This window comes from Lathamus discolor, chromosome 8 (genome assembly GCF_037157495.1).
Source record: "Lathamus discolor isolate bLatDis1 chromosome 8, bLatDis1.hap1, whole genome shotgun sequence".
NCBI lineage: Eukaryota > Metazoa > Chordata > Aves > Psittaciformes > Psittacidae > Lathamus > Lathamus discolor.
This window is the reverse complement of record NC_088891.1, coordinates 19,108,982-19,126,591: the sequence shown is the minus strand read 5'-3', so window position 1 is coordinate 19,126,591 and position 17,610 is coordinate 19,108,982. Positions and strand designations below refer to the sequence as shown.

General features: G+C 42.1%; 2 protein-coding genes across 5 annotated transcripts in view; one reads left to right on the top strand and one right to left on the bottom strand.

Annotated features, from left to right (window-relative positions):
- Window positions 1-2,787, top strand: part of NRG4 (neuregulin 4) — a 49,323-nt gene extending 46,536 nt beyond the window's left edge. For all 4 annotated transcript variants that reach the window (XM_065688749.1, XM_065688748.1, XM_065688747.1 and 1 more), the window contains exons 5-6: window positions 2,378-2,457; window positions 2,552-2,787. In XM_065688749.1, coding sequence (XP_065544821.1) covers window positions 2,378-2,457; window positions 2,552-2,568 — 97 coding nt within the window. In that variant the 3' untranslated portion in view covers window positions 2,569-2,787. The remainder of the gene's footprint in view (window positions 1-2,377; window positions 2,458-2,551) is intronic.
- An 8,116-nt stretch (window positions 2,788-10,903) lies between these two features.
- Window positions 10,904-17,581, bottom strand: FBXO22 (F-box protein 22). Its single transcript, XM_065688745.1, has 7 exons — window positions 17,418-17,581; window positions 17,193-17,325; window positions 16,912-16,999; window positions 15,202-15,297; window positions 13,994-14,158; window positions 13,013-13,178; window positions 10,904-11,877 (listed from the first exon to the last, which is right to left on the bottom strand). Exons 1-7 carry the CDS (start codon window positions 17,516-17,518, stop codon window positions 11,448-11,450), a joined length of 1,179 nt encoding a protein of 392 aa, XP_065544817.1. The 5' UTR covers window positions 17,519-17,581; the 3' UTR covers window positions 10,904-11,447.
- Between the last annotated feature and the right edge of the window lie 29 nt (window positions 17,582-17,610).

Sequence of the window (17,610 nt, the reverse complement as noted above, 5' to 3'; positions counted from 1 at the left end):
TCTTTTAGAATTTAGGAGATCAGTGTTCTATTTTCTTGTCCCTGTCATCACTTGTATCGCCCTGTATTTCCCTTCTAAGCTTTCTTCCTCTCAGTCTGCTTAGGGCAGATTTCAGGACCAGGCATGTGCAAGTGCATTTAATGCTCCCTACAAACAAACCCATTCAGCATACAAGGGTGGAGAGAAAAGATTTCATTGCTCCACTTATATAACCAAATCATAACAGTGAAAGTAACCCATAAAAGAAAATGGCTGCACAGAAAAAGCTCTGGGTGAACAGTGGGAAACTTCTCCTTTTATGTTTAGCTGAGTCATCACGTATTTTATCAGCCAAGGATTTCCTTTTTCCAATCCATCAACAATCTGCTGTTAAGCTGATTTCATGCTGCATTTGATTATTTACTAGGGTTCATCAAGCTTGTATGGTTTGGGAAAGCAAACCTACAAGGAGAAGAGAGAATCAAGGATAATGAAGAACCAGAATTTAAAAGGGCTAGAGAGTGAGAATGATGGAAAGCAGACCAAAATAAAGACAGGTGAAAGGAATCAAAGCTCTGAGTGAAAGGAACAGCAGAGAATGGAGGGAAGGGAGATGCAGAAGTGGTCATGGACTGGTGATGAAGAAAAGCAGCTTAAAACTGGAAAAGATAAACAGTAGTCTCGGGTTAAACCTCCCGCTGGAACCCACTGAGGGAAAGGCTGCTGTTGAGCTATCTTAGTCTCAGGCTGAGAGAATATAATTATTTACATAGTGAACTGAGTAGCTTTAATTTACTTTCTGAAAACACAATGAGGAATGTTGCTGCAAAGAAAAGACTGAGTTTTTATATGTCCTCAAAGGTAAGTCTTTGATACACAAAAAATTGTGTATCATTCTGCAGGAATTCATAAGAACTGTACTGTCACCCAAAATCAAGGTGAAAACTAGTTCAGCACATTAGCTTCCTATGTTGCTTCATCATGTTTTCTCCAGGAATGTGTTATTTCATAGGCAATAAACATCTCTTCTCTGTCAAAGGAAGCCCAATCTTTAAAGATCATGTTCAGTTCTGTTTACCACCCTCCTCACAAGCTCAGCACATAAAAAAACTATTGCTGTTTCTAACTATTGGCATTCACTAGAAGACAGCATCATGCCAACAACTTCATTTTAACAAAGTCAAATATTTACATTGTGAATGTAAAACTTATCCATATATATATATATTTTAAATCAGAACTGATTTTCTGAGAGTGATTTGCTGTTCAACACTGGAAAAAATGTCTTGAATTGGAGTAGGCTTTTTGTGTGTGTTTAGGCCCGGGAGCTACATAACATGCTAGCAGAGCAGAGTGTATGGAGGCAGAGCAAATCCAGCTCTAGCCACTCTCTATCTTGGAACAAACACACACCCCACCAAGCTGTGGCTCTGATAAAGCCTATCAGTTTAACCTGGGGAAAACAGGAAAGTGTGCAAAAATCCTTGCTATTACATCATTACTGTGGTAAGAAATGGCAGATTTTGCTACAAGCATTTCACCTATCAGTGCAGGTCCATCTGGCCTTCCTTCTCCAGAAACATATTGTACAAGAGTTCCTGGGAGAACAATAACAAAGATAGCTGAGTAGCACAGATTTCACATAAGCTAGCTTTTGTTTAAAAACATTATAAAGACCTGAATGCCACAGCCTAGGGGAATAGAGAAAACCCTAGGGAAAACTAAAATAAATCTGCAGTTCATTTCTATACCTTGTTGTAAGTCCATGTTGAAATGCTACATTACCTGTAAGGTAAGCGTAATATTAATGAACAGGCACTCAGCCAGGCAGAACAACAGGGTCTAGGAATAACGCCACTTAAGCTGTCCAAGACAACAGACTTTGTGGAGGAGGTATATCACCACAGGACACAAACTGGACAGAAAGGAGGATAGCTCGTGACTCTTCTCAAGAGAGCAGATGTCTAATTACTATTATAAGAAAAGGAAAGAGACAGCAAGAGATCAGATCTGTTTCTCTTCAGGGAAGTGTGGAAAATAACACCTTAGTCATGTTTCACTTCCAAATGCTAAGAGTTCATGATAAATACTTTGGTGATATCTACTAATTGCTTAAATAAAGACCTGAGAAACCAAGCAAGAACTTGAACTTCAGTAGAGAAGCCATGTAGTGCTGAGTGCTGTTCCTGCCTCTAATCTCTCTTTTTCTACCTCAAATATGTGCATCTAAAAAATGTTGAGTATTAATTGAAAGTTAATGGCAGAAGATCCACGCCACTTTTCCAATGGAAGCATCATTCAATTCATTTGTGTCTTCTTAGATAACTTTTTTCACTCTGTGTGGTTTGTTTGGGGGTTTTTCCTCCCTGACACCTGTTTTCTTGTTTCATACGGTCAGGAAAGCTTCCATTCCAAGGACAAGTTCCTCACAGTGTGGTGCCAACCTGGTTGAAAGGACAAGCAGTAATGGCTGCATCAGTGAGTACATTTAAAGTTAAATGACTGGACTCCATAACGAAGGCAGGGGAGGATGTTTCTTTCATTAAAATCATATGTTTTGTTTGTTTTTCAGAAATAATAACAGAGTAAAGCTTTAGAGTGGAAGAATGCTGGGAAAACAACATGCAGAGCAACCCTAAGAACACAATAGTTGTAGAGGATGATGTCACAAGGAAGATGAGAGAAGAAAGTAGACTGAAATAGGAAGCTTACTCACCTCTTGGAGAAGACGAACTAAGATATAAAAAGTGCACTTCCCGAGTTTCTGTGTATTTTTGAAGGCATATAAAATTATACAGAAATCACTAATTTATTTTTGCATTTTGTGAGATTTTTCATGGCAAGTTACTGTTCTCAACACCACAGAGGTAGAAGCATGAGATAATTTTGGGCTTTACTGCATGGGAAGAATGAAATAATCTTTTATTCACTGCACAGATAGTATCAGATAATGAGAGCAGTTTTAGCATGATGAAATACTATGATTTTTTTATAAGATTGTCCTTTTTCACAGAATTTCCCCAGAGGAGCTGAGGACTGTCTTGATTCAATAGTTTATACTTGCGATACATGTCCAGAATTCGGCTTGTTTCAGATGCACTTACCAGATGTAGGGCAGGGGGAAAGTACCTTTCTCCTGGTGACTACTTCTGACTTTCTCTTTAATTTAAATAGTAAGACAACAGGAGGCTGAGGTATCACTTCCAGTGTATTGGCCAGCTTGCTGGCATAAGATTTGAATTCAAATTAAGAAGAGAATATTAAGAAAAGAGATTGGCAATGGTTAAAAGAAGTTTCCTAGGCAGAGTATTTACCCTTTCTCTGGTATATGTCCCTAACATTAAGCAAGACACCTTCCTTGATGGTTTTATTTTTGTCTTGCTTTCTTCTGAAATTCTCCCTACTGAGGGAGATTTAAACCTTACCTTAAATTTTCCAGTTGATATTTCAGATACTAGAAGTCAGGGATTGTATTCATCACACAATATTACCCAGACAGGTGTCTTGGCTGAACAAGTACTGCCTTCTCTAAAGATTTATTTGTTTTATTCACATAACCGTTTGTTGAGCATCCCAGTATATTATATACCACTCTCTGGTTCCTTACAGGATTCCCTTACTCAGACAAAGAGCAGCCAAATGACATGGTCCATCTCTCTTTCTGCCTTGACAACACAAAAGGACTGTTTGGTTAGCCAGAGGCACAGAAAACGTGAATTGAATGATTCTCTTTTCAACACATTTCTAGCACTGGAGGTTGAAACCAGCATAAATCAGAAATGTTTCCATAATGGCACATCACCTAGCAGCTCATTATATTGGATTTTTAAGGTTGTATTGAAGAGAAAATTAATTGAGAAAACTTCAGGAATTGAAAGAGGAGAAAATGCAGGATGCAGATTTCTTGTATCTGAAATAAAGAGTCTGGAGGTGTATAAAAGTATAAGTAGACAGAAAATGTTGAAAAAGCTTCTATTCCTAGGGTGTCTACTACATGCTCTAGTGGGTATTTTATATCAATATAAACAAAATCACAGCAAGGCAGAGAGGAAAAGACATGCTGTTACAGTGTATAAGGTAAGAAGCTCAAGTGAAATCTGTATTGTAACAGCTGCTAGAAAACAAAACAGGAAAATACACTACCTTAACAGGATTCATGGCAGAGAAGCTGGAGTCCAAGTTATAATTCAGCATCTGAAGGGAGAAACTGAGGGCGCTAAATCAAGTAGAGGACCTGATCCAGAGATTAAGTTACATAAAGCACTAAAAGGCCACTTTCTCTCTAAATTAACCAATCCTATATGCTATTTCCTGGACTTCAAACATTCAGCAGATACTCTGAAGAAAGCTGATAATAGTCTTTTAAAGGCTAGGAAAGATGAAAGCAGTTTTTCATCACACAGGGACATGCCACTGTTAAACAGATAGTTTAAGAGACTTGTAGCAGTGCTGACAACTACATTAGAATCATTATTACCTAAAGCATTTTGCACAGCCTCAGTGAAAAGTAGTCAGAGATGACTGCTGTTAGACAACTTCCATACATTATTGATCATGAGATGTTCAGACCTCATAATGTTCAAGTTTGGTGTACTTTGTTCATTGAAGAAGGAAAAGGCTTGTGGCCAGCTTAACTGGAAATTCAGGAAAGAAATATTAATAGAAGATGTAAGAAATAAATGGCCTGAAGATGTACTCTATAAACTCTTAGATCCCCCTCAGCTTTCTAGACAGACATGGTGTAATTATTCACTGTTACCAAGCTTGTTTGCAGTAGATGGGAAACAATTTGTACAAAAAAGTGAGAATCAATAAACCAAACCCATGCTTTAATGCAAGCTGATTTATGAAACACTTACCTTTGAAGCAGATACTATTAGCAATTCAGACTGCTTCAAACCCATTGCATTGGAGAACATTTCAGCTTCTAAAATTATTTCAATACACAAACTTTGTGAATATGATGTTCAGGCCAAAATGAGATCAGGCTACAAATTCATTTTAAGGTGGTCAAATGCCACAGAAAGCACATGGTAGCCAACATTACATATAATTTCATAAAAGAGGAAAGCAGTTTCTAGTGACTCCTGCTTACAAAATTAAGGAAGCAGTCCTGTGAGCAATAAAGCTAAGGAAACACTGATGCCAATGGATCAAATCTTGTGGCTGGAGTCACTGGAGTCTAAGTAAACATTATGTGTATATGCAGGGATGAGTAATAGGGTTCCTCTTCTCTGCTTGACTCCTGTTTTCATGAAACGTAAATCCTCTTGTCTTTAAAATTACCTCTCCACCAGCTGAAAGGTTATGGAGGGAAGTAAAGACTGATTTTCTAGGAACATCCACTAACATAATTGCACAACAATTATTAGTTAGGGCAAAAATTCTTTTATACCCGAGGATCATGTTTTCCTCCCAGAATCTTGTAGCAAAGATCTCTTCATAATGCATTGCAAAAATCTTTTGATGACTTTCAGGACGGAATGCCAGCCAGTACCAGGAAATCTTTTTATAGACCTAAGTAATAGGTTGCTTTTATGTTACTCAGTATATAATGGTATTTCATTAGTAGCCCAACCAAATACTGGGGCTAAAGGAGGACAAATGGCTGTTCAAAGAAAACGAGTATTTCTCTGCTGTGTAGTCTTTTGATTTATATTAAGTTTTAAGGAGGAAGGGGAAGTGCATTTGGTAGTGCTGCCTGTTTTAAAGGTACCTTCAATGTGGTGCAACCACTTCACAATTTACTGCAGAAAAAAAACCCCAGAAGAAATGGGGGAGAGAATTTATCCCAATAGATATGGTGTCTGTGCCATTGCTTTCTGTTGTGAGTGTTCTGATGGGAGCAGAGTTCAGGCAGAAAAGGAAAGCAGTTGAGCTTACCTGAAAGGCTAAGGCTGTTGTGTGTTCAACATAGTCTGTGTCAGGAAATATGTACCTAGAAGGAACTGCCCAGGGAAAGGGAGAGCTCTAGCCAAAACTGACGTTGTGGTTATGAATTTAACATTGGACACCCAAGTCTTTAACATTAAAAAACAAAAGAACGCCCTTAGTAAAGTTCCCTTTGTATTAACATCCTTTCAGATTTAAAGGACATCAAGCTATGTTGAGTGAAACCTGAAAAGACTGTGTATCAGTTTGGACCAGAGTTTTCACTTGTGCCATGGTCATATTTAAACAGGTAGATTAATGAAGACATATCTGCATAAGTTTGGGGAAAAAACCTAGAAGTAAATTGTGTTACAATTCTCCTGCAATGTTACTTAGATTACCAGGATGCACATGCTCAGTGTATCTGTCCTAGTTATAATGCCTTCTTTTGACATCTATATACTTAAAGAGGTGGAATATTCCTACATCATGGATTATACAGAATAATCCAAAGAATCCAGATAAATTATTTGCTTTATTTAGGGGAAAATGAGCAAACAAAAATTCCCAAGCATGACACATGTTTTAAAAAAACCCAGCCCTTTTCATTATAGCATGTAACATTATCTGCTTGTGCTTATCCAAAGTCTGCTCTTGCTTTTCTCATGATTGTAACCTGTTCAACATAACCTGTACGTAACGCGAGAGATCAATTTCAGGATAGCACCTGTACGTAATGTGAGAGATCAGTTTCAGGATAGCAAAGTGCCAGATATAAATCGTGAAACACTGCCAGGCCAGTCGCCACACACACAGTCCCATGGGTTGGGACAGGTGCTCCGCAAAACTTTTCATCAGGAATTATTTCTGTAGCTAGCTAAAGACGTGTAAACAGAACTTGCAGCTGCAGAACCTGAAATAACAAGGAGCTACTGCTGTTTTCATCCCGAGTTAAAACTATAACCAGTTTCTAAATGCACCTCTATGTCAGTTTGTGTAATATGAACATTCTTTTCAATGCACATTAAAAGACTGTTTTCAAATTGTCCTATCAATGTAAGAGATGGTATTTTGAGTACAACTTCTGTATAGGCAAATGATGGGCTGCAAAAACATAGGTGAGTGGCATTTCCTAACAGGACTGTGTAATTTGAATCCATATTGTACGTTCTCTGTCACAGAACTCAAACTGTTCAAGTCATTTTCACCTGATCTGGAGATTCCAGGAGAGTTCTGGTTCTGGGAGGATTTGTTTGCTCTCGCTGTTGCCATACTGAGAACTCAGCTAACATGAGCTTATTTCAAAAAAGCTGTTTCCAACTCTTACAGCTGTGAAAACGTATCATGAAAAGGTGACATGACTGCTGCTGATTTAGTGACGCGAATCACTCCAAAACATTTTGAGAAGTCTGTGCTACCTGCTAATCTCAGTGGGGATCTAGCTGTGAAATGTAACGACGGCAATTTTGGGAACAAAGTTTTTGCTCCTAAATTATCAAAGCACTTGAAAAAAACCAAACCAATTAGCTATTAGCCATTTCTCTGCTAATAATTCTAATGTAAGTAGCTAGGTAATATAATTTCAGTGTTTGAACTTGTATTTGTTTGACTTAAAACTGTGGTACAGGCCCAAGGCACACCACCATCACCACCACCACCAGCAGAAGTGAGCTGTTTACCTGGCTGCGTACCTTTGAGCCTGTAGTTCAGAAGACAAATTCCAGACAACACACTCAAGACTGATCCAAAACAGCCTCTTCTGGAGCCTGTATCTGGCTGAGAAGTGGGCTTAGGAACAGGGAAAAGTTCAAGTAAGAAATTCAATAGTTTACTTCAAAAGTATGAAAAATAAAGTACATGACAATGTGCTGGAGTTTGTATTTGAATAACATTTAGTTAACAACAGAATTAGAGCCTAGCAGCTACCTTATCTGCTTTTGCGCACACAAAATCCAACAGCTGTATTAAGATGGAATGTGTTTTAGCGACACACAACACCCATACAGCAAAAAAAATAATCTTCCCTATAATGTTATAATAATCAGACAGCTGGGGAGATAGTTGTTTTCTTAATGTTTACAGAGCTCAGAGATTATAATATAAAAGACCCAATAAAAGACAATTATATTAACATGTTTACTATCTGTAACTTTTAACCATGAAAACTTCCAGATCTCTTAATGTTATTTTCCTGGGTCATTCCACTGAGCAACATAGAAGTAGGCATCGGAACAAATGTGTTTTAGCTTGTTCTCTCATTTGGCCAGACAGCAGCTGTTCAAAGAACTTGGGATATCAAATTTAGTGTCTCACATGAAAACGAACTTTCATAAATATGAAAGCCAACAGCTACTTCTAGTAGAAATATGTTCTCAATTTTTAGACAGTCAAAAATAAACTAAGGGAGGAGGCGGGGATAATGATGCCAAGCTAGTTTCTAGGTAGACTTTTAACTAAATATTGATTAAGAATCATATATAACCACTTGTGTTTTCAAAATTCAGTCTGAGGTTTAACATTTTTATCAGCCTTTGCTGCACACTGAAATGCAAAGTTGGGCTACATATTTACAGGTCTTGGCAAACTGTTCCCAGCCCAGGGGCATGATTCAGTGTCATTCATCTGTTGAAATAAGGTTTGTTCCAAAATCAACTTTGGTCAAAACAAACCTGCACAGAGACTAACAAAACCCAAGTTCATTATCTCTGCAGTTCTTAACTGAAATTGCTTTCTGGCAGTACAGTTGTAACAATATAGCATAATTTGCCTCCTCTTTATCAAATTATTCTTGCTTTCTTACAACTGCACATCAGCAAAATATCCTATAATGAGGGGATTTGTTTGGATTAGTAATTATAAAATAAAAATTACAGCAATAGCTGTATGTTTGGCAATTGCTGTTTTGGTTGTAAAAGTATAAGGTTGTACATCACACCACTTGCCTGTTATTTCTTGTATTTTGAAACATACTAGTTCATTTAGGTGAATGATGTACAAAAAAAAGTAAATGTGCAACGAAACATTACCCATATTCAAAATACGGGGGGAAAAGAATGTCTTTTACCTTTTGTCAGCAAAACCATCACTCCTCCCTGCAGGTCTTGTGACTGAAAGTCTTCTTTTTTTCTTAACAAAATCCAGCTGTTGTCACTTAGGGATTATTTTCTCTTGGTGGAAACATACTACCATCAGCACTGTAACTGCAGACAATTATCTTTAGAGCAGTCCCACTACTCATGTTTGCCTCAATTGCTGAATATTCATTTAACTAGCTTTGTCCACTTTAAAACCTCATGGCTAGTTTTTGAATGTTAAAGGTATAAATTATTGCACTGCAAAATGTTCTATTGGGTCACAGCTCTGCCTTTTGATACGTGCACCCCTTAAGCAAATACATTTTACTTTCAGTCAGTTGTGGTGGTTGAATTGCAAATGACAGTGTGGAGGCAAAATGAATGTGGATAACGAAACACTTTAATCACAGATGTTGCAATTTTATTAATTACATTACTTCCCTGTCATTTGGAGGACATGACGCAGTCTGGGAGGCACAGCATAGCGGTTCCAGCCCTGCAGTGCATGGTTCTGGGGTCCCTACGGCTCATCCCCACTGCCTAAGATTGAGGAGCTGATCTGGGTCTCTGGTGCACGCTCTTGGGGTTCTCCACCACCCAGCATCTTTTCTGTATTGTATGTTTACCTCTTAAGTGTCCTCAGCTACAGGATGGCCGGCCACAGGACCTTGCTGATGATCAGTCCCTTCAAGCCAAACTATCATTGCCTGTTTCACTGCACCACTGCTGGAGCTTACGATCTGCCTCTTCAGACACTTCTGGATGTGTCTGCACTGTTGCTCAGGACACGTGGTTGATCATACTTCACCTACTTGTACTACTACAAAAAGTTAGTTAAAGTTCATCGGCTTACATTAGTAGTGATGCTGACTAACCTGAACTCATTCTGACAGCAAGCGGAATCCTGTTAAACACGTAGCTTATGCAGACAGAAAGGGCTGGACATTACATTCTAGCTATGAAAAAAAACCACGTATCCACCTCCCACTGAGAGGCTTCTCTTAAAATTCAAGCGTACTCCATTTTCCAACACCTTTCCTAATAAATGCAGCAACTAAACGTTTTCCAGCTCACACCCACACTTATCTCCTATCCCTAGGAGGCCACTGGGAATTCACAACTCATTCTCTGTCTTCTAATTAAAAAACCCCTAAATATCACCAACTTAGCCATGGGAAAGTGCTGCCTGTGCTCAGCACCCACTGAAGGCAACTCTCAGGACAGACAGGCTCCCTAGGCCAGCGTCAGGGAAAGTTTTAACTTCATATGGGCAAAAAATTGCCAACTGAGGTCTTACTTGCTACATCTAAAGAAAAATACTGTTATTTTGTTGTACAACAAGGGCTAAGTACTTTCTTTTTACTACGCCGAAAAGGGGCCAGCTGCCCAATCTGGAATTTCTGGGTGTGGTGGAACTGATCTTATTTTCATCTAACTCTATTAATAAGTGAAAATAGAGAAAAGAATTAAAAACCAAATATATTATTAGCTGTAGTAAGACTATAATGAATCTACTCACTTGAACTCTACAATACTGCATTCCAGCTGCAGCAATCAAACCTGGTGTAAAAGCACAGGAAAAACATGGAAAAGCACAAGTCTTGTTTAAAGGCTCTATACCAACAGAACAGAGCCAGATGGTGCATGCCCTGCAATTTCAAAGTAAACCAATTTTTTAAAGCAACTTAAAAGATATCAGGTAGTCTTAATGTCTTAATTTTTAGCACTCTGGATTTGTAAGTTTGTAACAGAGAGCATCACGCCACAAGAGAATCTAAAAGGCAACCAATACATTTTGATTGTGTAATATTAAATACACCATGACTGAAACTGCTGGTACACACAAAGTATCAGACATTATTCTAAACCACCTATTTAAGACAACTGAAATTCAGTTCAAGATGGTGAGACATGTTGAGCTTGTAACTGGACATCTCCTTAAATCAGAGCTCTTTCTCTAAGAATAGAGGGCAAGGTACTTTTAGGTAGTTTCATCTTTATTTAATGAGCACTTTGTTATTTTCCTCTAAAGATTTTCATTCATCTAATAAAACCATTTGGGTTTGTAAATAGGATTCCGGGCAGGTTGTGCATCTCTCTTGCAAAAAAAATCCAGGAAATGGTGGATTCTGTGCATCGGTATTTCAGAGTGCAGCAGCAGTTTTTCTGGACTATTTTACATACATAAATAGAGCACATCACAGTACCAGTTCATTCTACATGTTGTACTTGGACTCCAGCGGCCATCTGTGCAAACCATCTTCACTCGGGAAGAAAGAGGCTTTCTTCAATTGCAGAATTCCATCAAATAACAACTCACCTGCAATTCTGATCTGTACACAAAATGCAAAGCTTTCTCGCAGGTATCCTATATTAAACTCTATTCCAGCTACAAGATTTGATAATGTTACCAAAAAGATGTTTACGCTCTGGAAGGGGCTTTGCCTGCAAGATGTCCACTCTTCCACACTTCTCAGCTTTCTGGAGTGAAACAAACAGCTCACTGAAACATTAAAAACATATTTATGCTTGGTTTGCTTTAGTTGACCCAAGATGAATAAGAGTCATAACGGTAGTGTAGCCATGAAGCAGGTTATCCTTTATGTCATTACATTCTCTTAATACGAAATTCCCAGTAACTATTCGATCACATCCTATTTCCCCATGTCCAAAAAACCCAAAGAGGGGAACGTTTGGAAAAAACTTCCTAAATGCATCTGCTTCCATATTCCTTTTGGTTTTATAATGCCGATATCCTCTGCCAACACACGCAAACATGAAGCCAATGGTGTTATGCTCAGGGATATTTGCTGCTTTGAGACGCTGCATGGCGGCTTCTGCTGTCCTCTCATCAGCTACATCCTGGTCTAACAGAACAGTGGCACTCTGGATCTGGGGACCGCTGAAAGCCAGCCCAACCACACCACAGGCATCACCGGGCTGGGCATTGTTACTGAAAGGCAACAGGCACCGAGTTAGAGAACACTCAGGGAGACCACTTCGACCTGAATAAAGTCCTGCTGCGGCAGAAGCAGGTTTCAAAGCAGACCAACATCCTAGGGATGCTGAAAGCCACACAGTTAGAAAACAAACCAAAACCTTTGAGTTTGGAATTTTTTTTTTCTCCCCTTTTTAGTAACTTTTCACAAGGAAAAATTTTCACATCCATTACTAAGGATTAAGCATATGCCTACCTTTCAAATACATGCCAAATTCAGCAGTTTGTGTATGTTGCAGCTCTCTAATTCCAACTAAACTAATAGTTAAACTTCAGACACAAAGATACTTGGCATTTACATATCAATCCAGGGCAGCAGTCAGTAATGGCTTCAGATTCACACTGCTTTAAGTCTGCCTGGTTAGGCAGGACACACTAGTTTTAGCAGTTATCTACTTAAGCTTTATTAGCACTAACTAAATATACAGCCAGCTCTCTTAACTGAAGTAATGCTGCAGCCAGCATAAATCAGACACAAGGAAAATGTTGGTATTGCTATGGAGTCCAGATCTAGGCTGGCATGCGAGGAGCCTGTGGCACTGTCTGCACTGCATGTCCCAGCACTGGGCACTCCAGTGAGGATGCACCAGCACATCAGACGGCACAAAGGGCTTGCTCTGTGCAGCAGAGCAGCTGTAGCAGTGGAAGCCCAAATCTGCCCTGCAGGGATCCTGGCAAGGGAAGCGGTTTAAACTGGATGAGATCTAGCCGGGCGCTGTGAGTGCTATGTCCTTCAGCAGTGGTGGCATATTAGGTGTGCTCCTGGAGCACACCAAACCCAGGCTGATGGAAAAACAAAATGTTCACCTGAATGGTCTTTGTAGCAACAAGTGATACATATAGGGCAGCTGAAGCTGGCAACCTCCTTTGCCAGGAGTTCCTCATAGCTGCATTTCCAGAATCCTGTTTGCAATACAAAGTTTCCAGCTAGATGACAGTGTAGCAGCTAGACTCCATCGCTCACAAAAACTAATTATTTTACTGCTGTTAATGGACATTTCTAATATGACATAACTAAACGGCTATGGCTTCTGGAGTGTTTCTTCCAGTTTTAATCTTCTTTATAATTTACCTTGAAAAAGATACCTACTTCTCAGAGGTCAATGATGTAAAGCTCTCCACTTGCCCCCCAGCCAGGATGATACTTTTTTCATTCAAAGGATTGACTATTTGATGAAGAAATCGAGTAGCTCCAGGCTTCCAGGAGTTGTAGCCAAACAGAAGAACCACCCGGAGATCTGGGTTATTCTTCAGACCTACAAACAAACCCACAAACACCAATCCTCTTACTGTTTTTAAATCCTGCCCCCTGAAGCCAACCATCCCAGCCTCTCTTCAAACAATACATCGAACCTTTAGTAACGGCCTTTCACTGCTGCAGTTTCCAAAGCAATATAGAAACTGCCCCAGCATTCAGGAGCTGGGCTACATTCCTGACCTAAGTGAGAATTTCTGAACAGAATCTAGCAAGGAAAAACAACTACATCTGCTTCCTAAAGCTTTCCGCTTCTTTAGCATATGTTTATACATTATTCAAGAACCACCACAACACAGTAAATATCTTTACCTGAGAACTAAATAAATTACACACATCAGACAGTTGCTTACCCCAAGGTAGAAACTGCCAGATCCCTAGAAGACTCAAGAAACCCTCATTGTATTATTCTTCATAAATTACCTACCCTGCTAAGGACACAATGCGAGGAATTTATTTAACTATGCTGTCCCCTGTTCTTTCTTTGCTACACCACCAAATGACGTAAAGTTGTTTCAGAGATCCTAAGGGGAGAGACTCATTCATCTCTATTTTTTACTAACTAGAGACTGCTCAAAACTTAACAGCTCCACTGGAAAGCTAAGAGAGGTAATCCAAGATCAATATTCAGGATAACTCGACCTTAATGCTCCACAGAACAGGAAGAACACCAACACAATTACCAGCTGCAGCTCTACAGAGTGCTCTGTGAATGAAGTTGTCACAGAAGCTGTTGGTTCCACCTGTAACTCCACACTAGCACCCAAAGGAGGAATACAGTAATTCAGAACAGCCCAAATAAAGAAAAGAACGTACCTGCTTCAGCAAATTTACTTTCATCAAAGACCCTGCTCTTTACATCTTTAGAAAAATGGAAGGTATGAATTTTCACCCCATCAATTTTGGGAAACAACAAAGCAAACCCAGCTTCACCCTCTTCGATTTCTTGAGGCTGATTGCTGCTTGAACCCATCGGGGTAACTACAAAGATACAAAAGCAGACATCTTGTGTTGAGTGATTCCAATACTCTCATGTACACTAAAACAGATTCAGAGGCAGAACAGCTTAGGTGACGTGAAATATGACAGCTCATTTCCATAGCAACATACCCAATTAACAACTGTTCTGATATTTTTGCTTGATGTTTTGGAAAGATGGAGCATGCAGGAGTCCTGCTGGCTCTAGATTGTGCTCAAGTCACTTTGGACACGGAGACACGGGTGTATGTGGACATTTCCGCCAGCCACAGCAAACATACAACAGTTAGAAAACAAGCACTGTACAATACAGCTGCCTCCGGCCTCCCTGCCAACTTCTGCAGGCATGCAAGCACGCGCAGATTTTTAACACACAAGCATGTGATGACAGCATAGAGCAAACTGACATTTTTAACACACAAGCATGTGATGACAGCATAGAGCAAACTGACACAAATACTGGGAGCATATTATTGAACTATGCCAGTAACAACAAATACCCTATGTATGCTGTGGGAAGAGAATTTGAGATAAGAAACTAAGAAAAAACTTTGTGATGATAAAAAAGTGAAACAGTAGAAAACAGACTGCCATGGGAGGTTGTGAATTGTCCAGAGTTACTGAGTATGCCCTCTGTTAGACCATAACACACAGGTACATACCGAGGATGTCCCATATGATTAATTGCAGTATATGAGACTGAAAAATACAGAAAAATCCAAGAAACACCCAACTATTACATTAAGGTGCCAGCAATAAGCTGGCTGCTCAATTAAATCAACCCTTTTAATTAGAATGGCATCAGACGAAGTAAGATTTTAAGCTCTGCATGACTTAACAGCAACCCTGAGACCTCCTTAAAATCCGAAGCTACCAGTGACCAAGGTGGGAGCAGAACGTGGAAATCAAAGTGAGAACTCTCCATCAGTTCAGGACTATGCTTTCAAAAGCAGAGAAAACCGTGATAAACAGAACCTGGCAGAGAGCTGTGATACACCAAACACCTTCATACTGCTCTCTCACAGAACCACACATCTTCCTCCTACCTACAATCCCTGGAGTGACCAGTCCAAGAACCTGACATCGCTTTGGCAACAGTTTTTCAAGTGCAATTGCTGTTTCTTTACTGTTTCTTTTCCTGGCTGTTAAAAAGAAAAGGCAGAAAGAAATGAAAACGAATGGTTCTGATGGGTACCGAGACAAACCCTGCAGCAGTCCCATGCTGCCCATCAGTGGCTATCCCATTAACAACATGGCAAACCTATACTAACCAGCAGGAGCACAGGGCTCCTGGCATGCAAACAGAACCTGTATCCCCCAGAATGGGAAAGGAACTCGTCTATGTAACAAAACATGAGACGTGCTTCACACAATTGCAGTACCACATGGTTGCAGATTTTGCTGCAAAATATCTACTTTCCAAGGAAATTCAAACTCAGAATCACTGAATCAGCCAGGTTGGAAAAGCCCTTTCAGCTCATCCAGTCCAACCTAATAGCAGCCTTCCAGTACCTGAAGGGGGCCTATAGCGATGCTGGGGAGGGACTCTTCATCAGGGACTGTAGTGACAGGATAAGGGGCAATGGGTTAAAACTTAAACAGGGGAAGTTTAGACTAGATATAAGGAAGAAATTCTTTACTGTAAGGGTGGTGCGGAACTGGAATGGGTTGCCCAAGGAAGCTGTGAATGCTCCATCCCTGCCAGTGTTCAAGGCCAGGTTGGACAGAGCCTTGGGTGAGATGGTTTAGTGAGAGGTGTCCCTGCCCATGGCAGGGGGGTTGGAACTGGATGATCTTGAGGTCCTTTCCAACCCTAACTATTCTATGATTTTATAACCGTCCCCAGCAGTGCCAAGGCCACCACTAACCCATGGCACTGAGGCCTCGTCTCCGCGGTGTTTGAACCCTTGCAGGGCCGGTGCCTGCAGCCCTGCCCTGGGCAGCCTGTTCCAATGCCTGAGCACCCTCTGGGGCAGGAATTGCTCCTCAGCTCCATCCAAACCTGCCCTGGTGCGGGTTAAGACCACTCGTCACACGGGAGGGTAACTCAGAGCATTCATTCACAGAATCACAGAATCCCAAGGGTTGGAAGGGACCTCAAAAGATCATCTAGTCCAACCCCCCTGCAAGAGCAGGGTAACCTACAGTACATCACACAGGAACTTGTCCAGGCGGGCCTTGAATATCTCCAGTGTAGGAGACTCCACAACCCCCCTGGGCAACCTGTTCCAGTGCTCTGTCACTCTTACAGTAAAGAAGTTCTTCCTGATGTTAACGTGGAACTTCCTATGCTCCAGTTTACACCCATTGCCCCTTGTCCTATCACTGGATATCACTGAAAAAAGCCTAGCTCCATCATCCTGACACCTACCCTTCACATATTTGTAAACATTGATGAGGTCACCCCTCAGTCTCCTCTTTTGCAAGCTAAAGAGACCCAGCTCCCTCAGCCTCTCCTCATAAGGGAGATGTTCCACTCCCTTAATCATCTTTGTGGCTCTGCGCTGGACTCCTTCAAGCAATTCCCTGTCCTTCTTGAACAGAGGGGCCCAGAACTGGACGCAATATTCCAGATGCGGCCTCACCAAGGCTGAGTAGAGGGGGAGGAGAACCTCTCCTGACCTACTAACCACTCCCTTTCTAATGCACCCTAAGATGCCATTTGCCATTCCCTTCCAGCCGGCTTCACCCTGTGCGCCCCTCAAGCGCTGCTGGAAGGGGGCGGGGGGGGGGGGGGGGGGGGGGAGGGGTGTTACCTTTCTTCTGCTCGTGACAGTCCTCGTGCCCGCTGAAGGTCTCCGCGTCGGCGATGTACAGCACGGTCTGGGGCAGCACGCGCACCCTCTGCGGGGGGACAGGCGGGGGAGCGGGGGCGGCAGGAGCCTGCGGGGCCCGGCGGCTCCTCCGGCGGCGGGAGGGGCCCGAGGGAGCCCCCCCCTCCCCCTCCCCTCCCCCCCCGAGGGAGCCCCCCCCCCCCTCCCCCTCCCCCTCCCCTCCCCCCCCGAGGCGCGAGCCCCGGCCGCGCGCGCGGACCCACCTCGAGCTCGCGGGCCATGGCGCGCACGAGCGCGTGGCTGTCGGCGGGGCCCGGCTCCAGCGCCGACACCCAGGCGAGGCGCTGCCGCGCCCGCAGCGTCCGACGGGCGCACTCCCTCCACAGCCGGCACACGCTGCCAACAACAGCGCCGCGGTCAGCGGGGCCGCCCCTCGCCACGGCGGCGCGCACACCACCACCCCCCCACCCCCCCCGTCCGCCCCTTACCAAGCGGCGCGCAGCAGCGCCTTGGTGGGCAGGAAGCCGAGGACGCGCTCCACCACCTCGGCCAGGTTGCTGAGGACGAAGCCGCCCTCCGCGGCCTCCATGGCTGCGCCGCCGCCAGCCGCCACCTCCGCTTCCGAGCCGCGGCCACGGAGGTCCTCGGCGGACTTCCGGCCATAAGGAGGCGGGGACAGCA

Bases quoted from the DNA above. Each gene is read 5' to 3' on its own strand.
- FBXO22 (XM_065688745.1), bottom strand. From the start codon at position 17,518: ATGGAGGCCGCGGAGGGCGGCTTCGTCCTCAGCAACCTGGCCGAGGTG. The intron at 15,298-16,911 runs GTAACACCCCTC...TCTTTTTAACAG, and splicing joins CTGTCACGAGCAGAAGAAAG to CCAGGAAAAGAAACAGTAAA. The intron at 13,179-13,993 runs GTACGTTCTTTT...GTTTGTTTGTAG, and splicing joins AAGTAAATTTGCTGAAGCAG to GTCTGAAGAATAACCCAGAT.